General features: G+C 39.8%; 1 protein-coding gene across 2 annotated transcripts in view; it reads right to left on the reverse strand.

Moving 5' to 3' along the window:
* The window catches only part of MAP2K1 (mitogen-activated protein kinase kinase 1), a 40,043-nt gene extending 26,274 nt beyond the window's left edge, over window positions 1–13,769 (reverse strand). Inside the window, exons 1-2 of one of the 2 annotated variants that reach the window (XM_068958953.1) lie at window positions 13,497–13,769; window positions 13,184–13,339 (exon numbers count right to left, since the gene is read on the reverse strand). In XM_068958953.1, coding sequence (XP_068815054.1) covers window positions 13,184–13,263 — 80 coding nt within the window. In that variant the 5' untranslated portion in view covers window positions 13,264–13,339; window positions 13,497–13,769. Of the gene's footprint in view, window positions 1–1,187; window positions 1,285–13,183; window positions 13,340–13,496 lie in introns of those variants that run through there. The other variant, XM_068958955.1, reaches the window with a different exon arrangement.
* Between the last annotated feature and the right edge of the window lie 6,314 nt (window positions 13,770–20,083).

The following is a 20,083-nucleotide window of genomic DNA, read 5'->3' on the forward strand; positions in this document are numbered from 1 at the left end:
TTTAAATTTCCCAGAGAATAGCACCAAGATGAAAATCTTCAGAAACAGAACCTACTTCTTCAGAGCCTACATCACTTCCCATCAAAATCATGCCTATTACAATTCACTAATAATCAAGAAAACTATTTCTATTCATCACTTCATAAATGTCCACTTTCAGAGCTATGCTGAACAGGAAGATGCTTTCTGAATGCCCTGTAAGGGGCTGGCCCCTTGGGAAGATATAAGGTTGAGTCTCCAAGAAGCCCTGGCAAATAATCCCCAGCCTCACTGAGATGATGGAATTACAAAACGCAACCATCAACTCGTTAGAGAGCCTGCACTTCCAGGCAGGATGATAATCTTGCTCTGAGCGTACCTAAGGTTTAATCAAAGCAAATAACTAACACAGAACTAACACTGCTTTAAGACCAAAAAATCATCAGAATATTCCAAGCTCTAATTGCAAAACCTTCATTACTTGCAGTAATGCGCAGGACAATGACAGGAGAGAAAGTTTTCAGACCCTCCTTGAATTTTTCAGGACTTTCTGCAAAGGAACCTGAAGATTTCTTGTGAGAAACACAATAAAGGTAGAATTGCTATTCAGAACATAACCATACAATAAAGTAGTATCTCCAGTTTTTCATGGCAATTGAATGACAGATGGGAAGATGGAATTGGGTTTTCTTTCCATTCTGATCCTTTGCTTGAAGCATTAGATCTTATCAATTTCAGGTTTAAATATATTAGAGGATTTGTGTCACTACACTAGTTTGCAGTAATTTTGTTTCAGTATTTCGAGAAGGCAGGACTTGGGTATGCTTCAGTTTTGAAAACAAACTGCTGTAAAAATACTACCCCCTCTGACAGACAACTGTGACAGTTATCTGTGACAGTTATCTGGACCCTCACCATATAAAAACATCACAACTAAGTTGCAGGGCAGAGAACATACTGAAAGAGACAGGTAAATAATAAATCACTGCATAAAAAGTTGCACAAATAAACTCCACACAAATACACAAAGGAGACAGTTGTTCTACACCAGGACACCATGAAAAGTGTTAAGGAGGCTTTTTTTTAGCTAAGAGATGGCATGCTAGTATGCTAACGTTTGCCTGCAAAAGCAGCACTAGTAGTTACTTAATCTTATATAAAACTTTTATTCAAAGACAAAGATTCCTATTAAAATTCATCACCATTACCTTCTGCAGTCTTGGAGCTGTTTTTTCTCTGTCAATAAGCTAAGGCTTTGCCAGAGTTCCATCAAAGCAGGAAATCAAACCGTCTCAGGGCTCCACTCTTCCAAGCATTACTTTACAGCAACAGGTTATCATCTAATCTATTGCTATCAATTTTCAAGCCAAGCACATACCAAACATACTGCACTAGGGAAAGAATCCAGCTTTTGTAATGTGATCATCTGAATGAAGCAGCAGGGAGGCCAGTACCATTTTCCCCATTTGTTAAAGACACAGTGTAATTCCACAGAACACATCCAATAAGTATATTCTTAACTAGCTAGAAGAAATGGATAAATATGCTGCATAGCTAACACAGACAAAAATCCACGTAGATTGCACTGTGCCTTAGCAACTGGACGCAGGATATGATGATTGCAAAACCTCTTCTGGACCAACAGGGACAGAAACCCACCCCCCCCAACCATTCTGCATAAGCTTTCGGGTTTTTTCCCCTTCCATTTGTTTTTTCCTCTGCAAGCACAGCATGAATGTACATCTTGACAACAGCCAAAAGTGGATGCTTAGAAGAACACCACTGGGAGATTAAAAGAAGTCTACAGCAATCCCTCCAGTTACTACTGGGCTACAAATTTTGTTCTGCACTTCCCAGAGGCACTGCTGCATACAGCCTCATCCACAAACTCCCCAAGAGACAACATGTGCTGCAGATACTATCACTTTCACCAGGTCACTTTAAGCCTATCGCAATGTTCCTCGAAAGTCGGGGTGGGGGAAGAGGGAGACACTTTTCGTAAACACTGAGAAAACTGAAATACCATCTATTGCCACTGAAAACGTGGGCATGTCACAGGTGGAGGGGATACTGAGCAACCCTCTATTTCCTTGTAGAGGTTTCTTATGCTCACATGGGCAGGGGGATGACAGATTCTGCAGAGCACTCTCACACTATAAACAACAATGGGCAGAAGGCAAGAGACTTCTCAGTTCATGCTTCTGGGGGCACTCACCCCAGCATGAAAGAAAGTCCATGCTGAAACTGATACATCAGCATTTTAGAGCTTATTTGCTCTCTTTGAACTTGCAGAGAGAAAAGAAATTGCTGCCTTCAGTCTGCTGGCATGCAATACCACAATAAAAACAGGAAAGAAACCATTACTCTTTATTTATACTAATAAGAATGCTCCAAATCCTTTTAAAATGGTAAAGTGTAAGAATTTTTCAGATTCACTTCTGTGATAGGCTAATCACACACTTAACCCTAAAGTCTGCATGCAAGCTATACTCGACCCTAAAGTCTACCGCAGGAAGAGGAAAAGATTTTTTTGGTAGAGGAAATAAAAATCTGATGAAGTCTTCAACAGCAGTTTCTCACAGTTGTTCAGAGTTATTACTATCAGTTTTGCAAGCTGAACAATTAGTATGAGTGAAAGCATAAAGTACATTCAGTTTCAGATCCACTGTCATGAGGATATAGGCTTGGGGGCTCTTTGCTAGAACAGTGACAGTAATGCTTTCCCCAAGCCTACACAGCTGTCAATTTAAAGACGAAAGTAGGCAGCTTGCTACATCTTTTCCATGAACAACCACAATCAGGGAGCTCAAATGAAGTATTAAGAACATCAAGACGTTTTGCAATTTTGAACGACAGACTACTGTTTTGCATGACTGTGCTAAAACTGGGCAATAAGACAATTCTTTTTTTTAATTTAACTTTCCCTTCAGCAAAGAACAGTTCACAGAATAACATGGAAGATTACTGTAATTACAGTAGTCTCATAGCTTACACTACAGGTGTCTATTTCCAGGCTAACTCCAGCGCAGCCTAATGAAACCTGCAGTTAAAAATGCAAAAAGATCTGAATTCACTCTAGGTGCAAAGGATTCTTATTTGAGAAAAATGTTATTTTTGATTCACATCTATTTTCCATTCTTGTAACATGCTACAAGTCTTTCATATAACTATGCTTAAAGGTAAGAATATGCTCAACATACCTGCTCATTTCTAGCATGACCTTTGAAATCCGATCACATCATTCCACTCTCAAATTATGTCCCACCTCGTCTGTTGCATCATGGAATTTAACGTCATCAGAAGAGAATTCTCAGGGCAAGAATAAGAGGTAGACAATTTTGACTAAAATATTATTCCTTAATAAAAGAAGGCCTGTAGAAATAAAGTATTAGAAAAGTATTGTTCTACCTGAAAAAAGCGTGTCCTGCTAGACTAATTCAATGTAAAAAATTCGCATTCTCGTTTTTTAAAAGCCAAAAGACACGTATTTTAAACGAGAAAGGAAAAACATGCCATATGACTTCAACAGTAGAAATGCCAGATGACTTGAGATTCCAACCGCTGGCACAAGTTAACTGCAAAAACTCCTCAGAGGCTGACCTGTTAAATTGGGAATCCTTGCCTTAAGCTTTCCCCCTCTTTTGCTTTAGCATAACCAATAACCCATTAAACATTTCAAGCTTTTTTTTTTTTTTCTAAATAAGAAAGCGCGTCAAATAATACGTTTGAATTGAACATATAGCAGCGCTCACCAAAGGAAGTGAAGCCACAGACCTGAGCGGTGGTACAAAGGGACAGATTTGTGTTCTGGGTGCCTCTTCCTACCAGATCATTTTGCAGCTGTTCCAGCTGCCACTTGGACTCGCAGCCCTTTCTCCTGGGTAGCAGCAGCAGCTGCCAGCAGGGCTCACTAAAAAGCCTTTAGCTTTTTAGGGCTTTTTAGTTGTTTTTAGTGCTATGGCCAGGCTCGGCGACTGTTTTCACTCAGTCAAAAGGCCTCTCCAGGATTCACTGCAGTTTTAGATTCCAGTTTGCTAAAAACAAGTTTTGCCATCTCAAATGATAAAAACAAGACCACACACTGGAAATCCAAGTTCTGAACCTCCTCTTCACAAATGTGCACACCTATTATCGATTTCTCTCCCAACTGCCACTACCTCCACACAATCAGCCAAAAGAACCACAGAGCAGTTAGAACTTGCTTACAAACAGAAAGAGAAACTTACCAGGTATTTCAGACTTAAAACAGAGGATAAATAGACCTTACAAAGTTCTGACCATCAACCTAACTACACGTGTTTACAAAACTCCTACTTTTCCACTGTTTTTAGTCTCTGAACTCAAAGTTAAATTTAATAAAAGACAAACACAATAGCAACGGCAATAATATTTTCACAGCTCCCCTACACAGTAGATGCACAACCTTAACAAAGATCCTGCATAAAGGAAAAAAAAAAAAGAAATTACAGTATCAGTTTACAAGACCTGTGACAACATCAAGATTAGAATCCAGAAGTCTTCTATGCAACAAAGCTAAGCAAGGCGCACAGAAGCGGAAACTTTGCCAAAACTTGAAGTCATCAGAATATACAGATAAAAGAAAAAAAAAAAGCCATAGTTGAGATTCAGAGAAAATGGATATAAGATTTTTGCCTGTATCCTGTACTGCAACTACAACTACAGGGAATGCAAAACACAGAACAATTGCCAATACAGCCATTTAGTAAAGGGAATTATGGCTCTGACTTAATATATTTATTAGATATAGACTATTCCTACAATAACAGAAATACGTATATATAAAATCCCCCACTAGACAGAATACCTCTATAGATAAGAATGTAATGCTGCCAAAAGTAGCAAATCTAACAATCACAGACTGCACATTACATCTGCTGACTCATCTTCCCACTACATTGAAAAAAGTACTAAAAAAACCCACAGAACAACGCTGAGTTGTAAAAACAAAAAACACTGTAAGAAGAGTTGCAGGAAGCTACAACGGTTTGCTCTGAAAACCCATAAGTAGATTTGAAAGTGATGCTTGTTTATATGAAGAATCACCTGCAGGTGGTACCGCTGTAACATTTCTGCTTCTAGCTCTCAGACTGCAAACTAAAATAACGTGCTTCGATTCACATTTGTTTGACACACGTTGCCCAGCCACGGACATGGCTGAATACCTCCTCACGCCTGGGCGCCTGCGAGTCAACGGAATCCAGGCCAAAGCCCACATACTCCGCCATCAGGAAATGGAAGTTGGGCTGGAATTCACTTCTGGTTCAGACACGACTCAGGTTAACAATGACTTCTCATTTTAACAGATGTTTGCAAAGAGGTACCAAGCAATGAATTAGTCTTTCCTTCAAAACAGCTGTTCATTTCCTGCAGGCAATAACTGGCAGAAAGGCTTGCACACCTGTTCCAAAGTGTAAGCAAGACTTTGTCCAAGTTCACACTACTGAACATGTACCAAATCAGAAATTATTTGATCGCTAATTTCTAGCAACACATCAGTACAAAGTCTTCAGGAGAAAGTCTCCCACTGCTTACTTTCAAATAAAAACCTCTGAAAGAAAGAAACTCTCCCCCCAGATCCAGCAAGCTAGAACCTGATGTTGCCAACCTGTTGTTTTAAGGTTTACAGTGCAATTTGTAAACCTTATAAATCCCAGTCAACTCCCAGGGCAGTAATGGGAGAGCACATGTACCTTCAAGAAGATGTAAAAAGGGTAATATGGGGTGGGAGGGAAGGATTTTTACTGAAAAAATTGAGAACTTAATATTTTAAAGGGAACATCTAGGTTTACCATACATCAGGAGAAAATTCCTTCCGCAGCTCATTTCAGAACGTTTATCCTGTGTATGCTGACATATTCAGTCAATATACCCTCAAACAGCTAGCTGATGTACTTCCTGTCTCATGCACTATCATAACCCCCATCATTTCCTTTCGTTTTTATCTTTTTTTTTTTTTTTAAAAAGGCAAAGTCAGTGATCAAGCAGAGATCCTCTGCCCAGATTAGTCAAAGGCCTAAAAACGCCCATCAGTAACAGCAGTAGTAACATTGCTATTATGCTGATAAGGGACTACATGAAGCCAATACGTATGCCACTTTCAATCTTAATCTCTTTCTCAACAAACAAAAACAAAAACCAACCAAACAAAATCTTCTTTAATGCTGAAATGCTGAGACCTTCCAGTGTCATCTGGTAGTCACTTTGTTCCTCTTGAGACAGGGTTCTGAAATTATTCAATTAAAAGATGTGCTACTCCAAAACTGTTGCTATTACTGAATTTCAGCACGTCTGAATAGTATCTCTCTGGCTCTGGGCACGCAGTCACTTTAATCTTGCAAAAACCTGGGCTCTTTCCAAAAGAAATGGTGCTGCTTTATCCTGCTCCCTGTCATTCATTCCTAAGTAGCCTCAGAAACAGGTGCATTTAAAAACTAATTCAAAAATTCTGCAAATTTTCAGCTGAATTAGTTGCCTGATTAAGTTTACCATGAGGCTACATCAACGCTTGGTGCAAGCACAAAAGGAGATATTCCATAGCCTCTCAGAGAACTAATATGGACTTCTTTGGCAGGTTAGTTTGCAGTCACATCAGCATGCCAATCTGACTCACTGCAAGAGCGGGTACAAAAAAGGGAAGCACAGGAACGTATGGCCAACGCAAGGAGAGGCCAGGACTTCTTTAGAGGGGGGCAGGATCTTGCATGTGTTTAATCATGAAATCCCATCTTCAGACTTTTATCTACAAAATCAGTGTTGTAAAGGACAGAAAATTAAAGACAGCTGGACACATTAACAGCCTTCACTTTGCTTACGTTTTCTCTCATTGCACTGTAACAAGACTGCAGTTTATTTAACTTTCCTAAATTGATCCGTTTCTTGAAGGATAATATCATAAAAACTAAAATATATTTTCCATTACTGTTGTTATGCTTAAATATAAGCTTAAGTGCATAATGAGGCTTGGTATTTACTAGGACCTCAGTATCTTAAAGTCAGTCTTACATCCACACTAGGTAGACAGCTTTTAGTTTACAGTTAAGAAAGAATAGCATAGGTCCATTTGCTACTTGCATTAATTTCTGTGTTAGTTGTATATGCTCACTTAATCATACATTTTTTAGCATATACACCCAGACACAATATAAAAAGCTAAAGTGATGCAGGCTCTTACTTTCTATTATTGTAACAGATGTGCTCTATTAGAAATATTACTTTAATAATAACAAAGCTAATTCAATGAAAAACAATGCCAGATCTGTTCAGATTTAAGAAGAATGCTAGGAAGTGAGAATCTTTTAATCTAAAATTGAAGGATTTAGTGAACGACAGAAGGTTCACAGTTTTCCTGGAATTATCTGGCATTTATGATGCCCAGCCTAAAATGCATTCCCTCGTACCATACATATTTGTAAGCCTGATTAATCCTTCTTTATCAGGGAATGGGGAGGAGAAGGAAAAAAAAAAAAAACTTTCATTTTTTTTCTTGAAAGAGAAACATTTAGAAATTTACAGCAAACACCCAATGCAACTACAACTGCTATCAGGCCAGTTTAGTCATAAAATTCCAGAATCTAGTCTTCCAGAACACTACACACAAATACACAGAGTTCCTCTGAAGTCAGAGGAGTTCCGTACAGGGGCTGCCTCCAATCAGAGGTTTTTGTTATATAAAACAAAAAGATATCCCCCCACCTAAGAAGTAGAGACCCAGCAAACAACTCAGTGAAAGTCTTCCTCCCACTTTGTCTCAGCTCACAGCTGAAAACACCGACCAAAAAATTACTCCATGCAGTACAATTCCTCTTGCAACAAGATCTGCTACGAAACAGCCCACCAATTCTGCTGCTGTCCTCATGTCACTCCATTTTGCAATGCAAACTTAAAAGACTACTTGTATGTGTATATATATACACATATACACACACACACACAGAGATGCAGGTGATGAGAGACAGTCTGCCTTTCTACTCCTATAAAGCCCAAAATGAAGTTTCCTTGAGGAAGATGCTGAAAAAAGGAAAATTGAGAGATGCATAGCAAATAAGTAACTATTTCTTTTGCAAATTGTATCACAAATTGAATTTCAAACTGATTCTGCATAACTTCCCAAATTCTTCTTCAACTATCAAATATAGTTAATTCTGCTCAGAAACCATGCCAGCTATCCAGTTGCTTCCTCAATACCATTTAAACAGAATGAACAGCAAGAAACATCAAGAAAAGGCTGATGTATGTTAAGAATTGCAGTATTAATTTATGGTTGGATTTTGTCGGTCATCAATTTCTAATAAATGACTCTCTGGTCTGAATGGCTTTAAGGACTAGATATGCTATGGCTGGGGGTGGAAAGCATCATAGGTATAAGCACCGTCAATGATAGGACTATGCCTGGTAAGCTGTTTTTTTTAAAACCACAGTTGCCTTCGCACGTTCTTCGAGATCATTTTCTTTGAAGGAACATAGATCATAAGGAGGTAAGAACTCGTAGACAGTATCTTCTCAAATCCCTCTCAAAGACCTACCTCTTTATAGCACATTTAGGAAGATAAAAATCCCATTTGCTACTCACATCTGTTATATTTTATTCTATGGTTGACTTTTCTTTTACATTTTTATGTAATTAAACAGCAAACAGCAGAAGTGTTCTTTCATATTATCATTAGTCTTGCTCAACATAAGTCTTTCCAATGGTGCTCACTCTACCTTATATTATACCATGCTATGTCATGTCTAAAGTTTGCTTGATGTTATGTTCCTGGGGCAGAGACCATGTCTTAGACTTTATTTGGGAGATACCCTAATTTGGCAGTTGATAATAAAAACATGGATATAGCTTGTACAGTTTGGAATTCTTCAGACAGATAGGTAACTTGAGCTTTCAATCCCAACCACTTCTTTAATGTGAATGCTTATACAACATTAAAAAAAGCCAATGATAAAGTTTCAGAGCAGTTACACTAACAAAGTAGACATACTGAAATACAACTGGCAAACAGGCAATGCAAACAGAAGCGTCACTTCTGTAACTAAGTAAGTTTTAAGCAGTGGCAAACATGAAAACACATTCCTAATGCAGCACTGATCTCTTAGGTTAGATTATGTTTTCATTTGAAACAAAAACTTACATAAGATATGTACCCCAATGTACAATCGTAGCTGAGACAAAACAGCGCAGGTTCTATTTCAGCACGGTTTGTAGGCTACACCCTCAATATGGGGTTTACTGGACTACTTAAAAAAAAAAGCTAAAAAACGAGTTCTACCTTGTCTTCACTGACATTTTATACCAAAATAACTCCATTATAAAGTATGACTTTCCTTTCTGCTTACATTTTTTTGTTAAAGATACAATTAAGGAATGACATGAGGCAACTTTCTTTTCACGTGAACAAGTAATTTACTATAATACAGAAAAAGGTATTACCTTCAGATGGTATTACCTTCAGTGGTACACTACCACTTAGTGTACTCAGTCTAGCTTGGACTTGGAAAAAAATTTAGAAGTTGGGTAACTACTGTCAGATATTCAACATTAGAGATGACAGAGAGACAGAAGTTTGAGAGGAAGAGAAAGTGCAGAGTCTGTTCTTGTTTCTTGTGGCTGGCAAGACAAGAAGAAATACTGCTTTCACTCAATTTATTTCTGCTGTTTTCTCTGGGCTTACTTGGCAGAATTGTTGCACAGGTATACCTATGCAGCTCCAACAGTATCAGAAAGAAAGCAAACCTGCACCTAGCTAGTATCATCTTAGTTTAATTTTGATGAACTAAAGCAACAAGGAACTGAAACAGCAGCACAGATTCAACTCTGCCTGTGCAGCTGTTTCTCAGGAGGAAATGCCAAAAACAGAAGCAAAGTTCACAGCACAGAATGATCTCATATTAAATTGTCTCTAGTGTCCGACATGGTAGCAAGGGACTTAGAGGGCCTCAAAGAGACCCAGAACATCCTGCATGAATAATTAAAATTATCACTGAAATAACAAGCTACAAACAAAGACTGCTATCGGAGAAAAACATTCAGAAGTCTTGATCAAAATATTCACTTTATGTATATTTACCTCACAAGTACCCTGATTCACCTTTATACTGCCCTGCCAGGGTGGTAAAAAGAATAATGTGAGTGAGGATCAGGCCTCCAACATATTCTTTAGTACATCAGAATTAAACTAAGATGATACTAAGCGGTACACCTCACATCATGTGATTTTTCTTACTCTAGCCAAAACGTTCCCAACATCAAATAAGGGGGAAGGCAGAGGACAAGACAAGAAGGAAAAGCAGAACATCCTGGATATTCTGGTCCCTTCTTTTATTTCCTTCCTTCCTTCCTTCCCCCCTCCTCTCTGCCTGGAAGTCACAGGCAATGTATCATATGCCCCCATTCATAAAAGTATCAAACTTCATTATTTTCAAAACTACTGATAATACTTGTCCCCATAAAATCCCTTCAAAATATGTTACAGAATCTTCTCATCCTGATGGCTAGGAAGTTTCTGATTTCCAACATAAAATTACTGATGGCCCTTTAGTTTTGTGTCAACATTGCCTTTGGGCCCAAATAACTCCTCATTCTATGATGTTCAGGCCCCTTCGTTCATTTACAGACACCAATCCTATCACCTCTTACTTAATCTTCATTTTACTCAGCTAAATAATTTGAGCTCTTTTCATTCCTTCCTTCCTTCCTTTCATTCCAGGGTTTTCTCTCCCTGGAAAAGAACAGGGAAGCAGCCAAAATAATTTGCAAAGTGACAGGTTTGTATATGGTGCAAGCAAATGAGTAACTGGAGATCCACATAGCCAAAATTCCATGAAACCAGGAACTAAGCTTAAAAGAAAAGTTAATATTTAGTCTACAAATGCTAACGTACTTCAAACACTTGACAAGGTATACGTATACAAAAATGGACAGACACCTCCACCATTGATTTCAAGCACTGACCAACAGTAGGAGGGAGAGAGAGAAAGGAGGAGAGAGAATCAAGCTCATAGATGAAGGCAAGCAGCCACTGTTTTCCATTTCATTCCCAGGCAATTTCCAAATTCTTATTCAACTATTCTTTGTTATTTAGTGTTTCACAATAAGGATTTAATATTTGCAGGATGAACGGATATTTTCATAATTAATTAATTCTAGCTACTTATGGGGCAACAAGCTGCTGGATTTACTTTTTCGTGAAGCTGCTTCTTAGAAAACAAAAAACCCAGACACCCACCCCCCCATACACACAAACCCAAACACCTACCACCTAAGACTGTCAAAAGCCAAGTATGAGCTCTAATATATGACAAAGAGTAAAAACCTAGGAGATACGTATGTCAAATAAATTAATGTACAAAGTGCAAAAAGGAAGCAAGAGAGTTATTTGGTGTAAATAAGATTTAATAACCCCATGAGCCTCCATAAACTTTCAACAAGTAATAGAGTATCAGACATGCATAAAAAAATTTAAAATTAAGGACATTTCTTGAATAGAAAAGTACTGAAGAAATACTACGTTTAATATATTGGACGGCTGGCAATTAATTTTAGGTACCAGAAAAAACAAGTGATAGGTATAACAGATTTATTCTATAAGATCAGGCTACTAAAATACCCTAGGGACCTCTGAAAACTAAATCAAGGAATCTACAATTACCTTGAAGAAAGTCAACTGGAACAGGCTATATAAGCTAATATAAAAACATTTTTCCCCCTACCATCCAGAACAAAGATCACATAATATTTAGATCAAAATCCTTAGATACAATAAGCAATCTCTGCCTAAAGATAATTCTTAAAGAGCTCACCTTTCATTTAATCATCAAAATAGTTTGCTAGAAATGTCACAGATGGAGATGTTAGATACTGAATATTTTCAGAGATATTATATCAAAGCAGTTAAATGAGAACTGAACTTATCTGAAAATCTGACAGCAACAATAGCAGCGCAATGCTTTAAAGTCTGAGACTTACACATCTCAGCGCAGCTCTGTTCATGACACAGCGGTACACAAGCATCTCAGAGCTCAGTTTCTGTATCCAAGGAGGAAGAAGAGTGAACTGACCATGCCAGGGCAGGAATCTCTTCTCCCAGTACACTTTTCTTTTCCAAACCTCAGTTCATAGTGCTAGCCCAACACCTCAATCTACAAATTAAGTAGTGAACACAGACCTGTTAACCTCTAGCAAGCTTCTTTTACAACACTTCATTACCCTACAGTGCAACATGTAAAACAACCCACCTTGCTCGTCCACATCCACTCAACACGAAGCTCATCTCATAAGCAGTATGTAACAATATAACGTTCACTTTTTTCCCCCCAAGTATATCAATGATTAGTTCAGACCCACCCTCCTGACATTAGTGTAATGTTTTTATTATACTCAGGAAAGCTCAAAAGCAGTTTCTACAAACATATTTGTCAAACTACTTATCATTACAGGTTAATTACTGAAAAAATCAAAAGTTTTCTGATATTAGTGTTATTTTGGTTTAAAGCAAAAGGCAATAACAAAAAAAAAACCCTTTTCTACAACTTAAGTGATTTTCAGTATAATTTCTTCCCACATACACATTTACAAAATGTGCTATTGGAAAGGTAAAATTTGCCATTAGCGAACTATTATAGTAATGAAATCTAACAATTTCAATTTAACAAATATTAGCGTGAGCTTCACAGATATATACTCCTATACCCGATTTCTGTGGCCACATGAAAATTATAACTTCACTGTAATTACAGACGTTTATTGAGATGCCTACAAGAAGAAAGTTACACCGGTTTTCTCTCCCTTTTCCAGCTTGTTTACCCGGCACGTCTGACAGCAGTGGATTTACGGCCGAGAGCACCGTCCAGTTATTTTCCTGAGAGAACTCTCGGGCCGCTAAGGCGAAGGGGGCGCGGACCGCGGGAAGGAATAACTCGCATTTCCCCGGAAAACGGGCCGCGCCGGGCGAAAGGGCGCCGCGGAGGCCGGGCAGCCGGAGGGGCGGCGCAGCCGGCCCCGCCGGGGCCCCTCAGCGCCGGGCCCGAGGGCGCGGCTGCGGCCCCGCGCGCCGCCACCTCAGGGCGCCGCCACCTCAGGGCGCCGCCACCTCAGGGCGCCGCCACCTCAGGGCGCCGCCACCTCAGGGCGCCGCCGGAGGAAGAGTCACCCCCCCCCACACACACACACACACACACACTCTCCACTCACTCTGCCGAGCTGGTCCCGTTGACGGCGGAGCCATCCGGCGCCGGGTTGAGCTGGATGGGCCCTGGCTTCTTCTTCGGCATTTTTCAGCCCGGGAGACCGCAGAGCGTAACCCACGGAGAAGCGCTGTCCCCACTTCGACCGGCTCCAGGGGACTTCCTGCGGCGGGGCAAACTTAGCGGCTGCGGGCAGCCGCCGCCGACGCCGCGGCGTTGCGCTGTGCCGCCGCCGTCAGGCCCCGGCGCGCCGCGCCGCGCGGACCCTCCCTCCCACCCAGCCCAGCCCCGCTCCGGGCCCGGACTCCGCGGCACCGAACCTTCTCCCAGCGGCTCCCGACGGGCAGGACTACCCGGTCTCAAAATGTGCCCTTCCTTGCTCCTGCGCAGGCGCTGGCCGCGCGGGCCCGCCCAGCGCGCAGGCGCGGCGCCAGGCGCGTGCGCACTGCGGACGGGAAGCCACGCCGATGGTTTGCCCTCACTACGCTTTGCCCTCAGCTGCCGGTCCCGCGGGAGGCAGCGGGGCGGGGGGACATCTCTCCTCGGGGTGCCCGTTCCGGGGCGCCGTCCTCCGGCCGCGCCCCTGCCGCCCCGCCGCGGGGCTGAGCGCCCGGGCTGCCCCCGCGGCTCGGCGCTCTGGGCGTTCCCGCTCAGCTCCCGCCTCCGCTCGGGCGGGCGCGCAGCCTGCTCCCCGCATCCCGCTCACCTGAGATAGGCTTTTTTTTTTTTTTTTAAACTTTCTTTTTCTCTCCCCAGACGCTTGCGGCGACGGGCTCTGAAGCTGCTAGGCCGCTCTGCGGGCAGAGGGGAAGCGGCGGGAGCCCGGCGCGGGCTCTGCGCCGGCGGCGGAGCGGCCGCACCTGGACGCTTTCGGCGCCTGGGACCTCCGGCGGCCGCGTAATCCCCGGTTAACACGTTCTCTGACTTTTTATGGAAGTTTTATTTCGAGAATGCTCACAGCGATTAATTAACGTAGGCTGTTCCCAACTAGCGACATCATTTGCTCTGTAGACAAAGCCACATGGTTAAAGCAGTGTTTTATGGAACGGTTTGTTTCTCTCCCTCGTGCGCAGTCATTACTGTACCCATATTTGGTAACTACTGCGTTTATAATTAAAACAGAAACCTCAGTGGGGGTAATAATGGCTGCTAAATTTTTCCCATAGTAAATGCCTGAAGTAAAAATGAAAACTGAGGATTACAGTTGGAAAACAATTATAAATAGTAAAATGAGTTTGAAAATGAAATGCAAAAACTGCTTTTGTTACAACGCTGCTTTCACTACTAAGAATGACCAGATTTGGATATCATTTGAAGAAGAGGTAATCAATCCCTAGTTGAAGGGAGGGTCCGTCACATGTTAGGTAATTACAACATTGTAAGTCCAAATATATTTCACATATTCATGTGATGGTGGCTTTAAGTACGTGTACGTTTCTATGAAGTTCTGACTTTCCTAACCGTTTGATCCTGAGATTCTCTGGTGCTTCGTAATTACGTTATTTTAGTGAACCTAAAGATATAACCCAGAGAATGCTATTTTCAAGTAGCTCTCTATCATATATTGATAAAGAAAAACAAAAATGTGGGGCTGAGAAAGTATGATGTTATAAAAAAAATGCTGTACACTGGGATTGTACTTTATGAACCCACTGCCTCCTTTAATAATTTTAGGGTTAAACATAGGCATCCTGAACTCATAAAAAGAAGGGCAGAGACCCCACCCCATGGAAAGAACAGTACATTGTTATATATGGGTTAATGCAAGAAAAAATACATCAACAAAATTGTGAGGGTAAAATTCCAGAGAACTAAAGCCACCTTACTGCTGAAAAAGAGCCTCCATATTGGGATTTAAGGTAGTTAATACTGCCTTGCTTTAACACTGACTTGCTTTAATTTTCCTGAGCGTTTCCACACAGAATGACCTAGTTCACTGATTCCAGCTGGGAAGTAATCTGAATTTTTATTACCAAATGCATCCCGTCCTATAGGTCCGGACACCTAGCTAAATTGGGAGAAACAACCAGGCAACAACTCTTTCCCTATCCAAAAGGTTCCAGAGGGAGAGTAAGTTATAGATGAGCTTAAGAGACTTTACACCTCGTACATCCTTTTGCTCTTCCATGTCGAGGAGCGCTATACAACTAGAGGCTGTATTTTGTTACTTTCCTGTGATATTAATCCGGCATGAGTACATTTTTTTTTAAGATCTAGTTTTTAACTGAATCTGTTCTATGACAGTTGACTGCTCAGCTGAAAGAACTGTAATGCTGCAACAGTGTTTGTGATAGCAACACATGCAAGGATGCCTGCAGTTATTTACAGTAGCTTGTGAAGTCTAAGTATCAAGTCTCTCTGTGATAAAAAAAAGGGAAAAAAATGTTTTTACTACAGAAGAAATTGAGTTGCAGCTGAGGTTGTTTTCCCCTTTACCCAACTGCGTGTGGAGAAATGCATGGACTCCTTTGTCTGACACACTGAACTCCTTTGCAGAGAATATGCGAGTCTCAGAGAATGTACAATTATGACAAATGCCTTGTATAATTGTAGTTGCACTATATTGCAGTTGTTCACATGAGTTATGCAACTCTAGTTATTCTAATAGGTTGTAAAGTATGTCCTCTTTCTCGGAGCAGATTATTGCAAGGAAGATATTATTTTCTTTTAAAGGTCCGGGTTGAACAAACAAGAATTTTAGTTATGAGCTGTAATTTTTCCCCATAAGCTTTGAATCATTTTTCTCCTTCTAACATTGTTTTTTTTTTTTCCTATCAGGTTAGACTATATACTAAAAAGCCTACATAAACAGGTGAATGTCTGGACATGTTTACCGACAACAGAGGTTTCAGTATGCAGACTTTTTTGAAATACAGCAAGAAATGTGTGTGTATCACATACATTATTTCAGCTGACAGTAAAAGTGCAGAGTAAATTCCATCACATAACTTATTTTTTAAGTAATTTGTATGAAGAACTACTATGAATTCTGTTTCAATTTTCTGTGATTTGCAAATGTAAAATAATGATTATACTTTTGGTCAAAGCAGTCATTAATGCTTTTATGGAAATTGAAATTTATTATGGGAAAAATGCCCTATATATTGTGCAAAATGCTCTATTATTCCTAGCATCTCACCCATTTCTAAAGTAAAAAAGACTAAATTATTTTATTTTCACAGCTCTGCCCTTCATACACACACTCCCCCGTCTATTAAATGCCAGGTAACGTTAAGAGATAGCTCCCTCCTGCGGTGTACTTTATACTTGCACTGCAAACAACACTGCGGTCTGAATTCACTTACCTGTTTTAGAGTCCATTTAACCTACTGCAAGACAAAGGTATTTTGATTGTCTGAATACAGAAATATAATCATATGTGTACAGACTGATGCCACCTCAAGAACCATTTCAATATAATTGCTGCTGCCATCACCTAGTTCCTCAGGCGCTATCGTACTCTTGGAACTTTTAGGGGGACCAAGCCTTAAAAAAAGGGCTGGATGGCCTCTAGGCTTTGTTCAATGAGACCTAAGACGCTTTGGGGATTTTTTTTGTTTGTTAGTAAGAACGGACGATCTTACTGATCAGTATAGGCATACTATTATTTCCTAAATGATCTATTTTATTTTGCGTGATTATACAGTATATTTGAAATGTTTCAAGAATGTTGTAGGTTGGTTGGAACTTCTCTAAAACAAACAGATTTAACTTCAGTATATTTGCAACTGAAAATAAAGCACATTTCCTCACCTAAAACAAAGCAATTGTAAAGCCGGTGGGATGTGGGTTTTTCTTACAGACAGGTGTCTCTGAATATGGCTCACGCAGGAGAAGATGAACAAAAAAATATAAGCGAGGCAGTGTAATCCGTAAGAAAGACTTCCAAGCAGGGAGACTTTCTGATTTATTGATTCAACTACTTCTTGAAAAAAAACAGAACTGTAATATATGTCCCTGTAAATAGAACTGCATCAAAGAAGTTTGTCTCCATTACCACTTTTTTCTCTCATGAGACTAACCTAAAAAAACTGAATTTTGGCTAGTTTCTTGTATGAGAAAGAAAAGAATACTAAAGATTTGGAGACTCAATAATCCATATAATAAGGGGAGATAACTTGCAGGAGGCTGATACTGAATCTGTGAAGCAGATATATAGTATATAAAAATACAGAACCTATAAAGTAGCTAAAATATCTGTTAAGTTCCCCTCACCTACCAGTCAGCAGTCAGGAATAAAACACTTATTTCAGTATGAATTATTCCTTTCCTCACGAACTTGATTACTGCATACCTTAATTGCAGTCCTAAATTAGCCCAGTTTTTAAAACCTGATTGCCACATAAAGCTGTATATTTTACTGCCGAGACATACACACACAAAATTTTATTTGCAAGATTTATTACTTCTTAATCTATTTAGTGCTTAACAGAGCAATTCAGGGAAACAATTAGTCCCATAAGCAATGGAATTTAAGAAGCCTAACACAATCTTGATTAAAACTGGCCACCAGAATGAAGTTATTAGAAGGGGGCTGACAGAGAGATGGACAGACAATCAAGCAGAAACCAGTCTTGTACGTTGTTTTCCTCAAGAAATAGGGATTGAAAAACCCACTGTGGATCAGAACAAGAACTTAAATATATCCGTATACTAAAAGGTTAAAAATATATTAATTTTTAAGATGACTGTGTAATACAAAATTTGGATTAGATTGACAAAGTATAAATCACAAATATCCCACTGATACAGCTACACTAGTATCAATATAGCCTACTTTGCATAGAGTTTATGGATGGGGAATGATATTATTATATACACAGGATTACCAGTATAATACTAAGAGGGTTTTGCCAAACAGGTTGCACTCCTGTAGCGGTAAACCCCTCCAAATGCAAAAGTAGCCAGTTGTCCATTTTACAGATTTTCTCTGCCCTATGTTAAGTATAGGATAAAATAGGAAATGAGACAAAGTATTCATTTTCTGCATTTTTTCTCATAAAATAACATTATTAAATACAGAAAGAAATAAATAATACATCTGTTTCCTCTAAGCTAGAAACCAGAAGTATTTTCTAGAATACAGCCAAGTTATGGCTTTTTTTCCTGACTTATTATTTTATCAGCATGTGGCTGGTTATTCATTTCCTGAGAAAAAACAATAATCAATGCCTGCTAGCATATGTTTTTCATTTAATTAGGAACATAGGACTGGAAAGAACCACCCAGGTCATCAAGTCCAGTCTTTAATTAAACACTCTTCAAAAATATTGATTAATCAAAGTTGCATAAATATGGTAGGTTTTATAAGACAGTACTCCTCCACAGAGATTGTAAATAATCTTCTGCTTTAATCCTTGTATAGTACTTTTTCTTTCTGTTCGTAAAAACAGCAGTGAACGGAAACATTGCCATAGAAATTTTGTTTATTGAAAAAACATGCCTTTCAAGCACTTTTTCCAGTTCCATTATCTGTCTGTCCTGGCTAGGACAAAACACCTACCACAGATCAGACATCTGCTTCTGCGGATTGGATGACCTGTGTGTCTGGAGACTGGCCAGCTGGCGACTGTGAAACAGAACAGAAAAAGGCCACCATCTCTCTGCTGAGTACCCTACCACCATATTTCTCTTCTACCTCCCAGTCAATTTTCAGAAAGTATGCAGGAGCTTAAGGGAAATTAGAGAACCTGGTATCTCTGGTAAATTCAGTTGACATAACTACTTAAAATCCACACAGAAAAAAAAGCAGTAACAATTAAGGAAAACAATTCTAAATTGGTTAGATATTCAGGCAACACCCAAAACCTATGATTCCCTTGTTTACAACGAGTATCTTTTAATATAAAGAGTGACTATTATTTTCAGTGTAAAGAGCTTCCCATGGTATTCAATATTTGATTTTTAGTCATTTTATACGACAGAAACAAGTCTTTAGTGTTTTGTTTTGAGCTGGAAATCGGCAACATGATTTATAACAATTAATGTATCTTTCTGTTCGTTTTTCATACTTTCTGAGCTTCAGTAAATTGAAAAAACTGGCCGTATCTAAAAAGTTGTTTGCTAACAAATTCATTAATATGCTTGTTCTTCTATGTGTATTTCTAACTATAAAAGATGTTCCTCTATTTGGGAGTACAGATTTTAAATACTGTTAAAATCATTTTGACTGAAGAATAATACCCTTTATTTTTTTAACTGAGAAGTATCTGCAAGTGATTTTCTTTGTCATATCAGAAGGAATAAATTAAGTTTTCAGACATATTATATGTATCAAACTCCTAGAGAAAAAAGGGAAAACCATTTTCCTTCTGTGTTAATAACGGACACCACTCATTTTGCTTAAACGGTCTGCCGTCTAAGTGAGATGCATTTACACCGACCGACCTGTAAAATATGCAAACAGTATTTTTCAGATACAACAGATCAGTACATCACCTGCTGAAAACTGGATTTGTGACTGACAAAATCGCCAACAGCACCGGAGGCCGCAGCATGGACCCTCCCTCCTGCGGTTTCTGCAGACGGCAAAGTCCCTAAATGGCATTTTCTGTGTGTAGCTGCCAAATCTCATTGGGCTTGGTGTATTTCTTAACGCCTGGACAACTGCAAGCTCTTTATTTTTAATTACCAGAAGGCTCTAATCTACATTTGGACCGAGAAAAACCTGCCCTGGAAGTCTTTCCCCACAGAGGTAGGAAAGTCAGCAGAGCTCCTCGTGCGGTATCTTAAATCCCATTTCAGGGGCTGATTCATCATTCTTTCCCGAGTTGGCCTAGCAACCTTAGATGCTTCAAACGCGACCGGCACCCCCCGGCATTTTAATTTGGCCAAGCGCCACCACACCGCACCCGGGGAGAAGCGAGGGAACGGGCCGCGGCAGCCCTGCCCCACCCCCACCCCCACC

The sequence above is a fragment of the Struthio camelus genome, chromosome 12 (genome assembly GCF_040807025.1).
Source record: "Struthio camelus isolate bStrCam1 chromosome 12, bStrCam1.hap1, whole genome shotgun sequence".
Lineage (NCBI taxonomy): Eukaryota > Metazoa > Chordata > Aves > Struthioniformes > Struthionidae > Struthio > Struthio camelus.